At 36.4% G+C, this 17,390-nt stretch overlaps 1 protein-coding gene across 2 annotated transcripts in view; it reads left to right on the top strand.

Annotated features, from left to right (window-relative positions):
• LSAMP (limbic system associated membrane protein) overlaps positions 1-17,390 on the top strand; it is a gene marked incomplete at its 5' end in the record, with an annotated part of 588,105 nt that overhangs the window by 323,842 nt on the left and 246,873 nt on the right. For both annotated transcript variants that reach the window (XM_084232497.1, XM_084232496.1), the window contains one exon: positions 3,880-4,112. In XM_084232497.1, the coding sequence (XP_084088623.1) occupies positions 3,880-4,112 (233 nt within the window). The remainder of the gene's footprint in view (positions 1-3,879; positions 4,113-17,390) is intronic.

Here is a 17,390-nt window from a genome sequence, read left to right as displayed (position 1 = left end):
AGTCTTAGGATAGTTAACTAGTGACAGACAAAGTAAAATTCATTTATTTGTTATCAGTGGATAAATACTAGATTATACTCTTGAGAAGATAAAATTGGATAATTTCTAATGCTAAGTTGGTACATTATCAGCAGCCAGTGATGCTTATTAAATATGAAGAGATGTGTCTAGTGGCAGTTGAACTGATTTAATGCCTGGTAAATGTGTATCACTTACATCTTGGATGTACTGTCAGTAAATGTTATTAAGTAATCTGTTGGTGAAAACTGAACTTAGCATTTCTTTTCTGCCTCCAATTATATTCATCATTTTGGAAGCAAAATGCCCAGACTTATGCTATATGAATGGTGTTGTCAATGTAACTGTTTGTATAAGTGTGCATAATAGACTTGGTTTAAAGTATTTGCAGAGATCCAATGCTTGAGATTTTTATGGGTGTATGGATTTTTTGTGACAGTTTTATGGATTTGGATATACTGAGCAGTGAAGATAAAAATTTGTTTGCTTGCCTTTCCTGTTATAGTTTTAAACCTGATTTTTAAAAAAATCATAGATTCATAGCTAAAGTGAGTAGCCCACCTGATATTTGTTAATCATGGTAAAAGAAGACAACCCACTAAATATTTATCTCTTGTCATGTGCTTTCCCCCCTTTTTTATGGTTTCCACACATGATAGAGATTATTTAGCTTCCAGAAAAGATCTTTCTTCATAGTGGGAACACAGAACACATTTTTTCTCTCCTTCAGTTTTGTGTTGATGATGCCATAGTCAATAATTCTTTGTATCTGACAGTTTAAATTATTTCTTTAGAAATGCTAAAACAAGTATACATCTATCTGCACCACTCAGATAAATAACAAGTGTTTGAAAAGTGATATGGTAGTAATTTGTTAAATTAAATTCAGTTTATTTATTTCACAGTGCAGTGACTATCCACTATATACATGATGGGTTTATACCCATCTGTAAGTGAATTAGGGGAGGGCCATACAGATCCTTAATAAGCTTATGAAGAAAGAAGAGAGCAAATACTCACAATACAGAGTGTTGTAGGATGAGGTCATAAAAAGCAAAAAAGCAAAATGTGGGGATACTGATGGGTGATTTCCTGGAGAGGTAGCCTCTGATTATATTCCCACATCCTCTGCTGCCTGTCAGAAATGCCTTCTAAAGTAGAGGGAGGTCCTCTGCATTTCTTCTCTTCTTGGCACCAATACACACACTCTGTAGGGTTCAGTTCTTTCTAAATCCTTGGATGGTTTGCAGCATTTTGAACTTCTGGGGGACACAGTCCATTAAATCCAAACAGCACATAACACAGATTTTTAAATACATCTCTTCATGCTTTTCCTCCTTCAGAAAGACTGATTTTGGAGATAAAGTCACCAGGTGTTCAATTTGAACTAGATTGTCTGGTATTAAAGTAGCATTTAGGTGGTGGTTAATTCATTGTAATCATATTATGATAGTGTAGCATGAGATTTCTCATGTGCTCTGCAGGCATGCCCAGTGCACACTTAAGCCACCTTACTTTCTAGATGTGAGCTGGTGATGCATAATGGCCAGTAAGTGCATGCTAGGAATCTGGTTGGGTCTGCATTAAACAGCATTTCCTCATTTCCAAATGATCAAGTAAGTATCCTGTGACTGCCCTATGTGAATGCTTATTTTCATTTAACAAATACAAGTTCTACAAATTGAGGCTATTAGTTAGATTTTCATGTGCACTTCTTTTTAAAAATGTTTTATTGACATATAACATTATATCAGTTTCAGGTGTACATTATAATAATTTAATATGTGTATCTATTGTGAAATGGACACCACAATAATTCCAGTTAAGACCTGCCACCATATTAGGCCTCCCTGGTGGCACAACAGTTAGCGCTGGGTTGCGAAGCTGCCCACAGCCTCTGCAGCACCAGTTGGATCCCCAGCCACCGGGTGAGGGTCCCACATGGGGCGCAGACATCTCCTGCTGCCCGCTGCTCCCCTAAGCAGTGTACTTCATCCATCTGCTTGTTCTGCTCCCCACTCTGGCTTTGGTGAATTCTCTCACCCTCCCACGCTTCTGACTATACTCAGTGCTTGTATAAATAAATAAATAAATCTTTAAAAAAAAATCTGCCACCATATATAGTTACATAATTTTTCTTCTTGTGATAAGAACCTCTGCAACCTTTGCAAAGATCTCTCTTTGCAACTTTCAAATATGTAGTACAATATTGTGACAGTCACCATACTGCACTTTGCCATGCTGCACTTTACATCCAATAACTATTTACTTTATTATTTTGCCACCAGAGAGTTGTTCATTTTGACCCCCTTCACCCTTTTCATCCATTCTCTACTTCTCACAACCACTATTTTCTTATCCATAACTGTGAACTTGGTTCTTTTTTTCTTTTTTTCTCTTCACATTCCACATATAAGTGAGACCATCTAGCATTTATATGTTCCTGCCTGACTTCTTTCACTTAGTATAATACCCTTAAGGTCCATTTATGATGTCCCAAATAAGGAGATTTCCATTTTTGTTATGACTAAAAAGTACTCCATTATATGCATGCACCATAATTCCTTTATCCGTTCATTCATCCATTGCTGGCCACCTAGGTTGTTTTCTGAACTTAGTTATTATAAATATGAGATATGACTTGGTCTCTATCTCTAGGCTGGCCAGCTCGTGGGTAGGCTATGCTGCGATTTCCTGTTTGTTTATGGGTATGGGATTTCTATGCCTATCTATTTTGACCTGAAAGAAAACCTGCATTTGACTCAGTTTGAAAAATACAGGGAAACATGGTGTTATAATTGTTCTGCTGTCATGCTCCTGGCTCCTTCTGTCCAGCCCTCATGCCCCAGGGTGCTGAGCAGCTGGCTTTACAGCTGTGAAGAGGGTCCAGGACAATCTCCCTGTGGGGCAGACATAAATCTTGCCAAAAGAGAAAAAAAGAGAAGTTTTGAGTTTTTTTTTTTTTTTTGCTTTATTTTTCCATTTTCAGATTCTTGCTAGAATTGTAGGGAAAAACTGTAATTACTATGTTTTTATTCCTTCTCCACTAATTTATGTTCTTTGTCCCTCTTTCAAGTTTCCGAATGAGACACTTTTGCATTTTTAAAATAATAATCATTCCAATAAACCTTTTTTCCTTCACCTTCCTTAGAATGGGAACTATAAAATTGGTTTCTTTTTCTCCCATGAAAGATTGAATCCAATAAAATGTGCCAGAAATGCTGTAGCACTTCCCACCAACAGATAGTTGGCTGCCCTTAGCAGCTGGATCAGGGCACTTTGGCAAGATGATGCTAGCTTCCATCTCCTTGATACAGCACCTGTTCTCTTATTCTTGGACCTGCTCACACAGTCCTCACTCTGGGATTAGAAGGGAATTCCAAAATCTACCCTAATTCCTATAGTAATGGTGTATAACTTGAATCTACCATCACATATGACGTTAGTACATACTTAGGAAAGAGTAAATACAGTTCAAAATTAGGCAATTGTGCCACATTATTAATTGTATAATTCCCAAAGTTACATAAGTGGAATTCTTTGTAAATGACCTTTTTCCAGACAAGAAGATAATCCAGTTCAATACTCATTGAACTTTATGTGCCTGCATTATTCATACTGATTCTTTATTGCCAAACTGAGTCTAATATAGAGGAATCCATCCATTGGATTAGAATCCATCCATTGGTAATTAGATCTTAAAGGAGAAATAGTGACAATATTGGGGGTTCCAAGAGATGGCAAGGTTCATCCTGCATATAATTATTTTTTCTGAGTTGGAGTTGTTATGTACCATTGTGTGGAGATAAATGCAAATACAGGTATGGCTGATGATCTAATGTCATTATTCTGCTCTGCCAGATGTGTAGTAGAAGACAAGAACTCGAAGGTGGCCTGGTTGAACCGTTCTGGCATCATTTTTGCGGGACATGACAAGTGGTCTCTGGACCCCCGGGTTGAGCTGGAGAAACGCCATTCTCTGGAATACAGCCTCCGAATCCAGAAGGTGGATGTCTATGATGAGGGTTCTTACACTTGTTCGGTGCAGACCCAGCATGAGCCCAAGACCTCCCAAGTTTACTTGATCGTGCAAGGTAAGAAATGGGTGGGTAAAGGGAAAAGGGAAAGAATAGGTAGGGAAAATCAGAGGATATACAAAATACTTGCATAATCCTTTTGGGGTAAAATACTTCCTAATGCATTATTGCACTTAAGTATCATTTTGTACTCTAAAATGACAGGCTTAAAGTGAGAGGACTAAAAAGAATATGGAGAGAACAATCCTGCCACTATTGATGACTACCCTTAATAAGAAGGTTTTCTTTCAATCCCAAATGCAAATATATACAACAAAGTCCACAGCTATTGGGATAAGTTGAAACAGGGATGCAAGAACACACAGAATGCTTAGAACCATGTAAAGTCCACTTCATCAATGTGTTAGGTATTGGATGCTTTGCTGAAGGCTTGATTTTTATCTGTCTTCAGTGTGAAGACTATCACTAATTATCTGTTTTTATGGTAGTAAATGTTTGGAAAAATTAAAATTTCCAGAGGTCTTGACATCTTCTCAGCTAGCCATATTTCTTTGTATCTCCATTTAATAGCAAGTTATTTGTGAACAAATCTAGTGACAAGGATCTGCAAAATCATTGGGGACAATCTGCTTCTAGATTGGGGTTTCCAAGGGCACATCTGAGTCATGGTTTTACAGAATGAAAAACCTAAATGGCATACACATGCCCCCAAACTATTGCTCTCTTGGGTCTCTTTCCCCATAATTGCAGAATGAGAACAAAGCTGATCAGCTGCACAATTTTATTGCAAGTGAAGTCAAACCACCAGCAGTTTCAATCCATCTATCAGGAAAGATCTAAGTACTAACAAATATTAAGGCTGTTTTCATGTATTCTTGATTTACGATTTTATGTAAATTTAATGCAAATCAGGCATGGCCCTAGGGCTTCTGTCAAGATTCCAAGGCAGTCAGTGGTGTGGCAAAGTTTGACTGTAGCTTCTATTAATGTGTTAGGGAATTGATTATTGCAGCATTTAAATTATTGCTCTCCCAACTCCTCTGATTAATAGATTGAAACTGGAGTAAAATACATCAGAGGAGCCTGGTGCAGGGGTGGTATAGTCATGTGACCTCTATCTTGGTCCATTTGCAATGGCTGACAGCTTCATTTTATGGCCTGTAAAAGGCATGTCTACTGACTTGCAAAGTTTGCATCATTGTCAAAGTGTAGAGTATTTTCCTTATAGATTACAAAAGAGTATTGAGACACCAGGACTTGGATTACAGGTAGCCCATTTAAATGTGTAAACATAATGAAAAGTGTGTAAATATGTAAATTGGTTAACTTATCAATTCCAACAAAACTCATACAATTACATACAATTTCATGCACACACATGCATGCACACATACATATCCCTCAGAACATAAAAAGCTCTACCTCATTTGTTGGCAAAAGGAGGGAAGATAACTTGTTTGCTTAAGACCCCTTGGAAAATATTTTATCTAATAAGCAATTCCACTTAGTATTATGAAAACTCTTTACAAATTTAGTACCTTTGCACTCTTTAGTGTCCTAGGAGATCACAAGTAGTAAATATGTATTGTACTATAATGAGAAAAACTGGGCAATCTGAGTATATCATTTCTTGGTACCTCAATGAAGAAACAGATATTCGTTAAATTTAGATTACTTGCTCAGGTTCACACAGAGTTGTCAGGGAGTAGTTTGGAGCCAAGTCGACTAGAATTCAAATTTGAAGTACTATCTAAAGATTGGAAAATTGTTGTATGACTTTAAGAACTGCCAGATTTATTTTTTTAAAGATTTATTTATTCGTGCATACAAGAGCTGGGGTACAGGCTAGAGATGCAGGGGATGAGAGGAGTCACCAGAGACAGAGTGGGGACCAGAACAGGCAGACTGACTAAAATACACTGCTGAGGGGAGCACCGGGTGAGACAGGAGAGGTCTGCCTCACCATGTGGGTTTCTCCCTGGCTGGCCAGGGATCGAACTCATGCTGCAGAGGCTGCAAATTGCTTCATAGTGTGCTGCTTAACCCTTTGAGCCACCAGGGAGGCCCAACTGCCAGATTAATATGTAGGTCTGAGCACTAAGCCACAAATAAGCAAAGCCCCTCCCCTTTTTCTTATTCATTTGTGTACTTTTTTTGGCTATTAACATGACCAACCTGAAAGGATCAGAGAACCTGGAGAGAGCAGGTTCTGCTCTCTCTGCACTGTCTGCACCTCTGTGCCACATGAGTGCAAGTGAAATTAACTTGAACTTTATTTAATATTGAGTTACTAAGCAGAAGTTAATATTAAGGGATGGAGAAGAACCTACTGTCATGAACTATTTATTCATTGTCTCATTTGATTCTAATAATAATATTATTAAGTAGGTGTTAATAGCTTTATTATAAATATGCAAAAACTTAAAGTTCAGAGACAAAAAGGAACATGCACAAGGCTCACTGTTTGGCTCAGAAATCAGACATACCTGTCTGAATAAAGATATTATTATATTTTCTTCTTTAAAATGTCGCTTTGAAAGACATAAGAGAAACAAAACCTGTTCTGCTAGGGAGATGAAGAAAGAATTGTGTGCTCTTGAGCCCAAGACAAAAAGGAGGATTTAAAAAAATAAATATACACCTGTACATATGCATCTAATATACATGGCTGAACCACTTCCTCTTAAAACATTCAACTTTGTAATAATGTCAGGGTTTCTATCCCCTCATGCTGTTTGTTCACACAATTTCCTATTGTACGTCTCAAATCTGTATTTTTAACGCATCACAGATTTTGCAGACTTCTAGGTATGGATTGCATTCTTCCTTCCTCCAGCCCCACAATACCATCCTTCAGGATATTTTTTGAGCTTTACTAATTTTACTTGCTCATTTATTTTGGTTTTTGGAACTTCAACTTAAACTGTCATTAAATCAATATTTTATTCCTGTTCCTTCACAACGGAGAGGATATCCTTAGTTAAATGATCCTATCACTAAGAAATAGCAGTTACGAAGGTAGACATTGCAGTCACCCTCCCTGATTAGTCTCAATTTCCTTTTTGCTAGTTGAATTCTGTGGTAAACCACTTTTTCTTCTAAGGTTTAGAGCTCTTATATTTAAAATAGAAAGAAAATTAAATTTTAAATTCCCCTAAATTTATTAAGGATTATGTTAGATAATCTATGTAAATCACAAGCCTGATATCTAGAGATTTTGTACTTTGATGATGATGATGATAATGATAAAGGTGAAGAAGAACACAAGCATCAGGTGCTGCTCCAGTATCCTCCTAAGACTCACCTTTGTCCTGGGGTGCAGCTCAGAGTCTTATTACCTAACACCGACCTCAGTTTCCCTCAGCCAATGAAAGAAAACAGTTTGAGGAAAAGAAAAGCAATTTAATTTGTTGACAAATGAGGAGGGCAGCAGACTCATGTCTGAAAGACAACCATACTGCTCTTTGGCAGAGTGCAGGAGTATTTATACAAAGGAAAAAAAGTGGGGGAGATAGGCTAGGGTCTGCAAAAGGGAGAGGGAATGGGTCAGCAGAGACAGGTGGGCACCTGCTTTTCTTCAATAGCTGATGTTAAACTCCCTCTGGCTTGAAATGCAGGAGGACTTGTTAATGCTCATCTGAGAAGGCAGGCCACAAAGACAAACCTGTCAAACAAGGGGAAATTGCAGGAAATAGGGGAAAGACAAACTTGCTAAACTTGTTAATGCTTATCAAAGAGACCAGTCATTTGTAACTGCATCAGTCTAACTGCTGTTTCCACTCATTGCCTTTACCTTATGGCAGACTCTGCTAGCTTTTATTTGGGGATCTTCCAGCCCATATTTGTTAGCTGTCCTCTTCCTTAGCATCCAGTCTTTAGCTTTACTTCTATAGGTTTCTAAAATGTTTCTAAGACTAGCATCACCATTAAGTTCTCAGCTACATTTATTAAGGATATTTGAGGAGAAAATACAACATGCAACAGTGACACAGCAAGAGTCATTAAGTTCAATATAGGTGGGACCTCCCCAGAATTTCTGATTAAGTAGTTGTAGGGCAGGGACTGAGAATTTGCAGTTCTGTTTTGTAACAGTTTTGTTTTGCTGCTAGTGTGAGGCACACACTATGAGAACCCCTGCTTTAAAAGATTGTGTACCTTAAAACTGTGTGAGGGGGCCTCCCCTGTGGCTCAGCGGTTGAGTGCTGGGTTGCGAAGCTGCCCGCAGCCATTGCAGTTCCGGTTCAATCCCCGGCCGCTCCCCGGCCACCGGAGGAGTGTCCCACATGGCCCGCAGACCTCTCCTGCTGCCCACTGCCCCCCTCAGCAGTGTACTTCGGTTCTTCTGCCTGCTCTGCTCCCCTCTCTGGCTCTGGTAAATTCTCTCACCCTCCCACACTTCTGACTGTACCCAGTGCATGTATAATTAAATAAATAAATCTTTAAAAAAAAAAAAAAAAGACTGTATGAGGAAATAGTTCTGCTAAATTCTTTTCAATTTCAGATTGTGCTACACCCCCTAGATATCTCTAATTCTACTCTTCCTTTTGATATTCATTTTCTTACATTGAGTTCATTTTTGTTGGTTTCTCACCTCAGATGTAGTCCCCACAAGTACATCACCTGTGAATCGTCACCATATTTTCATGTGACCTAGTACAGTAGAAAGAAAATCTCTCTTCCCAAACTGATCACTTTTAGGTATCAATACTTTTAGGAAGGAAATGGTTGAGACTTCATAAATACTCTAGACCTAAAAATCTCAACTTTACAGATTTTTAGATATTTGTATCACCTTCATATTTTTCACGCATGCCATTTCTCCTGGAAACTTTTTACTTTTATATAAAAATCTTCCAACCGTGTTAGTGATGTTTCAAAATCTCCATATTTTCATCTTTATTTTGGTGATTATTTTTCAAAACGGAATTGTTTATCAGTTCATGAAGGGTTGTTACATACAAAACATCCTGTGTTAAAATAAACATACTGCACGTGTCTTGAACTTTAACTGTGTTTGAATGATCTCTCCCCACACCTTCCTTTTGAGGTCTACAGGCAACTGTGAATAAAGATCAGTAATGACCTTTGGTATCATGAGGAAGTAATTCTGCTAAATTCCTTTCCATTTCAGATTGTGCTATGCCCCCTAGATGTCTCTAATACTGTTCTTTCTTATGATATTCATTTTCTTACATTGTAGTTCATTTTTGTTGGTTTCTTGCCTCAGATGTAGTCCCCATAGTTTTCCCCCAGCATATCACCTGTGAAACTTCACCATGAATACTGTTGTTAAATGTTGCATCTGTGGAACTCAAGGCTATTCATATGAACACATACGTTTGAAATACTTAATAATCTATGGTGGGACCCCATTTCTAACGCCAGGTATTTTAGTTCCTTGCCACCTCCATTAAATATTCTAAGATAAAAGGTTAAGAAAACATCATCCCTCACACTCTGGCATCCTTTTCTTTTAAAATGCCCATCCTTTTCCAAAGGTTACGCTCCTATGATCTGCCCATTTGGGTCATGCTGCAGATGGAGGGACTTGTGTTAGGCAGTTTCCCTTTACATCATCCTTGCAAAACCAGTAACAAAGTCAACATTTTGGTTGATTATACTTGTCAAAGTGCAGATTCCTGGGAACCACTCCCAGAACAATTGAATCAGTGTCCCCAGGGATGTGGCCAAAATTTGCAAGTACATTGTGCTCTGCAGGTGATTCAGAAACATATGAAAAACCAAGAACTACTATTCTCTGGATATAAGCAATCAATGAGAGGGATTTACTGCTGCCTGCATGCTCATTTTCCTGTATAGCACTGCATCAAATTATTTCTAAAACTCTAATATAGCTTTGTAATAGAAAAGTAAAAAATAACATAAACCTGTGTACTCATCAAAAACAAAGATTAAGCTCATGCTATTGAGCCCTGAGAATAGTAGCTCCAAAAAACTAGGGTTTATTTTCTTTCATGTAGCATTAGACTTTCCATGTATATATGAAAATGATCTTATTTGTGTATATGTTTGGAAAGACATCTAGAGAGAATGATATTTTAGAAAATGCAACTCTCATTTTTTAAAGATTTATTTATTTATGCATACAAGAGCTGGGGCACAGGCCAGAGATGCAGGGGGGTGAGAGGATTCGCCAGAGACAGAGTGGGGAACAGAACAGGCAGGCTGACTGAAATACACTGCTGAGGGGAGCTGCGGGCGAGTCAGGAGAGGTCTGCTGCATCATGTGGGTTGCTCCCTGGCTGGCCGGGGATCAAACTCATGCTGCAGAGGCTGTGGACTGCCCCATAGTGTGGTGTTTAACCTCTTGCACCACCAGGGAGGCCCCCTGCAACTCTCATTTTTAAATATGTCATTCACTATCCATTACAACATTTACCTTATTTTTAATTTATTTACTACATGATTCTAGTATCAATACTAGGTTGGTAGTTTCCATGTTGAGTCTTTTGCTCTCCTTTTACTCTGTTCTAATTTGGTTAGCATTGTTTTGGAAACGACCTAAGCAAATCTTTAAATGTCACTATAATATTATACAGAATCCCAGAATATTTTTTTTACTCTAAAATCACATACATGATAGTAAGAAGGTCTTCATTGCTTACAAGGAAATGTATTGGATAATTGATTTAACTAAACCAATATAATTATAGAAAACATGACAGTGAGGCTCCTTATAAGAGAAAACATGTTTTGTCTTTCTTTTCAAATCCATACACTTAACAAGTCATGTTTCTTGTATCTCTCATTAGTCCTAGAATGTCCATACTCATTTAGAATTGTAATGTCTATAGATGTCTTTTAATTTTTTTTGTAATTGAAAACTCAGATATTAAAAAACACAAATTTAATTTTTTCATGAATATTAGTCTAGATTTTATTATTTCTAGGATTTAAATTCATAGCAGTGTTTTACAATCTTATCAAACATTCCTAATTCTGAGTAAAATCTGTTATCCCAAATGTAGCGGGTATGCTTTTTATCCTTCTTAATCTCTTTCCTCTATACTACTTTCATTACTTCCTTTGTTCTTTCCCACCCATCCTTCTTCCCCTTACTTAATTAACATCATGTTACATTGATTATATTTTAAAGACTTGACATTGCATACAAAATTAAACTAAGCCTGGAACTCTTTATATTTTTTTAAATGTTCTACTAAAAAATTGAAATTTGATTTGGTTAGATTTGATCTGAGAATTAATTCTGTTGATTATTGAGAATCTTAATGATGAACTGGAATTCTTATTTGGATTTTACATGCTGAAGTCTCTAATTTTCCTACTCTTCAGCTTAATTTTTCAGACAATAACGTTTTGATTGGCTGCTAATAGATCATTTTCAGACTTTAAAGACATCACTCTCCACATCAGCAACCAGACAGCTTATATGATGAGAAGAAGTGAAATGTTGGGGCTGAAACATTTGGAAATATTACCTCATGCAGTTTTAATTTTATATCTTCCCACTGTAGGAAGGACTTTAGGTTTTATCTAAATCAAGCCCTTCTGCCCATAATTATTTACTATCCCCAAATGCTCTCTATGTATCTTCAATCTGCTTCTTATTTATTAAAATAAATCTGCTATTTACTTCCACATACTTTCTACTGTAACCTGCATTTCTCATTACTGAAGCTGAAAAAACTAAGGAAGAGAGATAAAAAGTCATTTTACTAACCAGTAAAAAATCCAAACACTGTGAGAAGAAGGAAATTACATGAGGACAGAGAGACAAATGAATGTTCAACTCTATTTAAATTTTGAATCATGGCACCAATAAAGATTTTAACACCTTACAGTAACTAGGAAGAATTTGGGGGTGAGTATTTATTCCACATTGAATCTACAACTGCCAGATGGTGTCACTACCTCCAGTGTCTGCCACAAGTTATGTTAACTTCTGTTGGGAATGAAGGAAATTTCCCCCTATCCCTCTCAATTCTTCGTGGGCTTTTCAAGCAAATTACCATCAGATAGATTATAGGGGAAAAGAGTGCATTTAATTACAGATATATGGAGAATCTGAATGGAGGTAGGTTCTAAAGTCAATGGAGCAAAGTGAATCCCATAGGGACAGGGGCCTGGGCTTCAGAGAGAGAGAGAGAGAGAGAGAGACAGTAGAGAGAGAGAGAGAGAGAGGAGGACCCACAAGCAAGGAGTAGTGACTGACATGCTGAAGCCCAGGTGCATCTTTGCACTGCCTTGTAGATAGGTTTCTCTGTTAGAAAGATTATTTCTGCTAAAAATCCTAATTCTGGGTAATACCCTGAATTTTCATTCTTATAGGTAGTTAAGAGAATGGTAACAAATGGAGCCTGCAGGGCCTCCACTGACCTCAGCTCTAAATGGTCCACATGTTAAATTATGGGAAAATAATGGGTAACAGTAATTATTTCAGGTATAATGCAAGGATAGCAACAATAATTATTATTATTTAATATTATTCTGTAGGTTCTAGTCAATGGAACAAGAATATAAAATGAAAATATTTAATTGTGAAAGGAAGAAAACGAGTAATAATATTCCCAACTGAAATGATTACTAACTAAAATAAATGTCATAAATTAATGATTAAAACATTAGCCCCAATAAAGTTTGGATAATTGTTCACATAAATAGAAGAAATATATACAATCAATAGTTTTTACTTTTGATTATAATAAACACTTATAAATGTATACTCTATAATGATCATTCACAAAGCATCTAAAATATAAAAATATTTAAGAGTAAATTAAACATGCAATAGAAAACAAAGAGAGAACTTACATGCAAAAATTGGCATGACTTTACCTGGGAAAATAAAAGAAATGGCTTCGGGTGTTTAATTTTTTCTTGGTTTTTTTTTTTTTTTTTTTTTTTTTTTTTTTTTAGTGAAAGGGAAATAATTATTGAGTGGCAACACAAATAATATAAAGATGACAATTTTCTCTGAGGTAAATAGAATTTTCTTTTGTATCTAAAATTAACCTTGAAGGTTTTTTAATTGAAATTATTCCAAATATATCAAATTATTGGCATAAATAGCCAGTAAAGTATTTTATTGTTTCATTGGAATGTGAAGACATTTACTGCTGGAGACTAAGTTATTTTGTAAAGTTAACACAATCAAAAGATTTATGTAAGTACAAAAAATGAAAAGTTTAGAAAGTCACCAATAAATATGTATCTCAACAGAGTGAGACTTTCTTAGCATAAAACCAATTAAGAAAGCGTAAAGAAAAAATGAATTTGTCTTCAGAGATATCAATTTATAAAATGAATGAAAATTATAGTGACTTAAAAACAAAATGTATAACATAAATCTTTAATGTTGTTGATATAGGAATAGATTTCAAAAGATCAATAAAGAAAAAGCAGTATAGAAATATGACTAAAATTTGTTAAAGCAGCATAAATTGGTTTTTGTTAAACTCATATACCTGGGAAAGGGTTAACAAAATGTAGCTAGCTAGAATTGACAAGTCAGTGGGAAAACTGACACTTCTAAATCTCCCTGTTGAGAGTGTAAATTACTGGAAACTTTGCTAGGGTAATGTAGGGAGGTCTATTAAAATTTAAAAATATATTTGTATCATTTGACCCAATAATTCCACTTCATAAATGTGTAGGAAAAAATCCTCTGAACTGCAAACACAGATTTTTATATAAAGTGTTCAACAAAGAATTATCTTTAAAGAAAATAATGGAAAACATCCTAAATATTCAAAATAAGTACTCGAGGGGCCTCCCCGGTGGCGCAGCGGTTGAGCGCTGGGTTGTGAAGCTGCCCACAGCCTCTGTGGCGCCGGTTCAATCCCCGGCTGCTCCCCGGCCACCAGAGGAGGGTCCCACATGGCGCGCAGACCTCTCCTGCCGCCCGCTGCTCCCCTCAGCAGTGTCCTTCGGTCCTTCTGCCTGCTCTGCTCCCCGCTCTGGCTCTGGTGAATTCTCTCACCCTCTCGCACTTCTGACTGTACCCAGTGCTTGTATAAATAAATAAATAAATCTTTAAAAAAAAAAAAAATAAAATAAGTACTCGAATTTAGATCAGGTTCATTTCATAAGAAGAAATACTATTATATAGACTCCCTTTTCCCTGTATTTAGAAATGTCTTCCTTTCAGCAATGTTGGGATGTAGAAACTAAACTGATGCAAAAGCTGAAATAAAATCCATGTACCTTTGAAATGAGATCCAGGTCTTGAAATTCCAATGCTCCTGGCCCAGACTCAGAATTATTAATAGACATAGTTGGTACAAGAAACTTAGGACCTGAAAGTATCTGTTCAAGGTAACTGGTAGCACCTCTAGCAGTAAGTTGTATCATTCATGTTCCATGTAAGTCTGGACCTAGGGCCATGATGGCGGTGGTGAAAGCTATGGCGTCTCATGTTCTGATGGCCCAGCAGACATGCCTCCTTTATAGTTTTTGGCATGATTCTGGTTTTGCAGGCCTCCCAGTGATGTGAGTTGAATAAGTTCCTTTTCTGAACAAGACAGCTAGAGATGTTTTTTGTTTCTTTCAAATAAAAACTAAGTGGTATTTACTATCATATTTTATCAATATGCCATTATGTGTTTAAAATATTTGCAATGTATGGCTAAGTGAAGTGGCAGATTATAAAACTGTAAGCTCACTTTTGTAAACTATAATGAATATAAACTTACATGCACTCATGTATCCATTGGGAGAAAAGGATAGATGGAATCTAAAGTGTATTTTTTACAATATTTTTTTAATGTTATTTGTATAGGTAAAATTTAATTTCTTTGGTTTTCAAGTGTGTGTGTGTTTTATCTAGAGAATTGCTTAAAAATTGTTAAAATAATAAATTTGTTATTACTAAAAGGACAGACTTCAAAAGAGTTTTCAGACAGCACAATTTCTCTTTGGAAATTTATACCTCTACTTTCCTTTCCTTTTATTTTTTTTCCTTCTTCAACCCTTCATCATTTCCTCAATAAAAGCTCATAAAATCATTTCTTCTAAAATAATGCCTTAATTTCTTATGCTTTGCAAAGACATTGCTCTCAAAGAGGTATTATGAAGATAATGCTACACACACACACACACAAAGATTTTGGGGAGAACAAAAAGATTTTATGTTAACAGGACCTTGTCAATCTCCACAAATAATAAAAAAGAAATTAGAATAAGCAATTACCTGCATAAAATATAAAGTCTCACACTGATTTCAAAACACAAACAAAATTAACTAAACAAACAAACAAACAAAAAAGAACTTTTATCTGGATTTCTTGGATTCTGCTTTAACCACATATTAGCTTCATGTTCCTGCCTACTCACGCAGGAACCCATAGTTTATTTCAGTGTCCCCTAAATTTCAGTCTATGTGATTTTATCTTGTTTGGAACTTTCCAGTCCCTTGCCTGAGTAACTTTTTTCCCTTCATCTAAAGGTTGCTATAAAATGGACAATCATAACACTTCATTGAGGACTTACAAAGCCATGCTAACCTCAGTTCAGTCTGATTTTCAACTAATTTGCAAAAATCAGCTTTTCTTAATTTTGCTTTTGCAACCTCTCACTGCCCCTCTCTTTTTTAAGGGAGTCTTTGCATGGCTCTCCATTCAGGTACACTACTAGTGAGTCTCTTTCTCCCGGTATCTTTTTCCTTCTGTTTTCCTGAACTAATGACCCAGTGTTCTTTCTTTCAGAGTATGTCACTTAAAATCCTTTAGTTGCATGGTCTTCATATTTTGTGTTTTATCAGAGCTGCTTTGGCTTCTTCCTTTTCCACTTTTGTCTATCAATAACCTCAGCTTTAATGTCATCTATGTAGTTTGATCCATGTCTCTATTGCCAAGCTTGACATTTCTGGGGAGAGGATTGGGGGTGCGGGGAGAACCCTGGGCAAAAATACCTTATAAGCATTTTTCTCTATCTGCAAGCTACTTCATGTTTATTGTAGTTAAGTCAAAATTAATCTTTACCTTCAATGCATTTCATTCTTTTCCTTCTGATTTTCTTATTTCTGAAAAAAAGGTGCGTTTGATCTCCTTGAAAGCAGAGTTATTTTTAATGCCTTCTTCCCCACCTTGCTTTTCCATTTAATCTGTGACACATTTTTTTGTGCATCATTCTTTCTTATATTCTCTAATTGAGGCCCTGGTTACCTTTTTCCCTTATTTTTTTTTCAAGAAAAGTGGTATCTCTGCTCCTACTTTTCTATAGTATAAACGTTTCTGAATATCACTTCTAGAAATATAAATCTAATATCAACAGTCCTTTTTTCCCCCAAAACTTCCAATTTCTCACAACTTTAAATGGAAAAGTTTAACCCTGATGTCCCCCCAAAATCATGATTCCAAATTGCTCTTTATGTGGGTAATCTATATTCTGGATAATCAAAGGTAACTGTTGAGTTGGTAAATGCTGAGCAAGAAATTTAATAGCACACATGAGGAGGCTGAAAAGGTACAGAGTCAAATATGTTATTGTTTTTGTTTTGTGTTGGGTTTTCATGGAGTCTTGAGGATTCCAACTGAAAAAGGACATTGACTGAATTTTTTTTTACTTTTTTTTTTATTTTTATATTCCCCATACAATTGCAACCCCAATTTTGACCCCAATCCTTCCCTCCCCCCCAAAGAGTGTCTCTGGTTCATAGTTGTTTGTTGATTTTGATTTTTTTTCTTTCTTATAGTTATTCTTTTTCCTGGTCCATATTTAGGTTTTCTAGATTCCTGTTATGAGTATTCCTGTTATCCGGTATTTTTCTTTTTCTTTCTGGCTTATTTCGCTGAGCATGATCCCTTCCAGCGCCATCCATGTTGCTGCAAATTGCATGTGTTTATCTTTTTTGAATGCTGAGTAATATTCCATGGTATATATGTACCACATCTTCTTGATCCAGTCATCTATTTTTGGGCATTTGGGTTGTTTCCGAAGCTTAGTTATTGTAAATTGCGCTGCTATAAACATAGGGGTGCAGGTGCTCTTTGGAATTTATGTTTCTGTGTCCTTTGGGTAAATACCTAGGAGTGGAATTGCTGGATCATATGGAAGCTCTATCTTTAGTAGGTTAGTAGGGGGACATCAGCTTTCCATACTGGTTGGACCAGTTTGCACTCCCACCAGCAGTGCAGGAGAGTGCCTTTCTCTCCACATCCTCGCCAACATTTGTTGTTGCTAGTAAAGGACCTATACAAAGAAAACTATAAAACATTGTTAAAAGAAATAGAAATAGACACAAAGAAATGGAAAGACATCCCCTGCTTGTGGATCAGAAGAATTAACATTGTCAAAATGGCCATCCTACCAAAAACAATTTACAGATTCAATGCTATTCCAATTAAAATTTCAATG

The sequence above is a fragment of the Talpa europaea genome, assembly GCF_964194135.1.
Source record: "Talpa europaea genome assembly, chromosome: 4".
In the NCBI taxonomy this organism is placed as follows: Eukaryota; Metazoa; Chordata; class Mammalia; order Eulipotyphla; family Talpidae; genus Talpa; species Talpa europaea.
The sequence above is the reverse complement of the archived record's forward strand: the minus strand, read 5'-3'. Positions and strand labels throughout refer to the sequence as shown.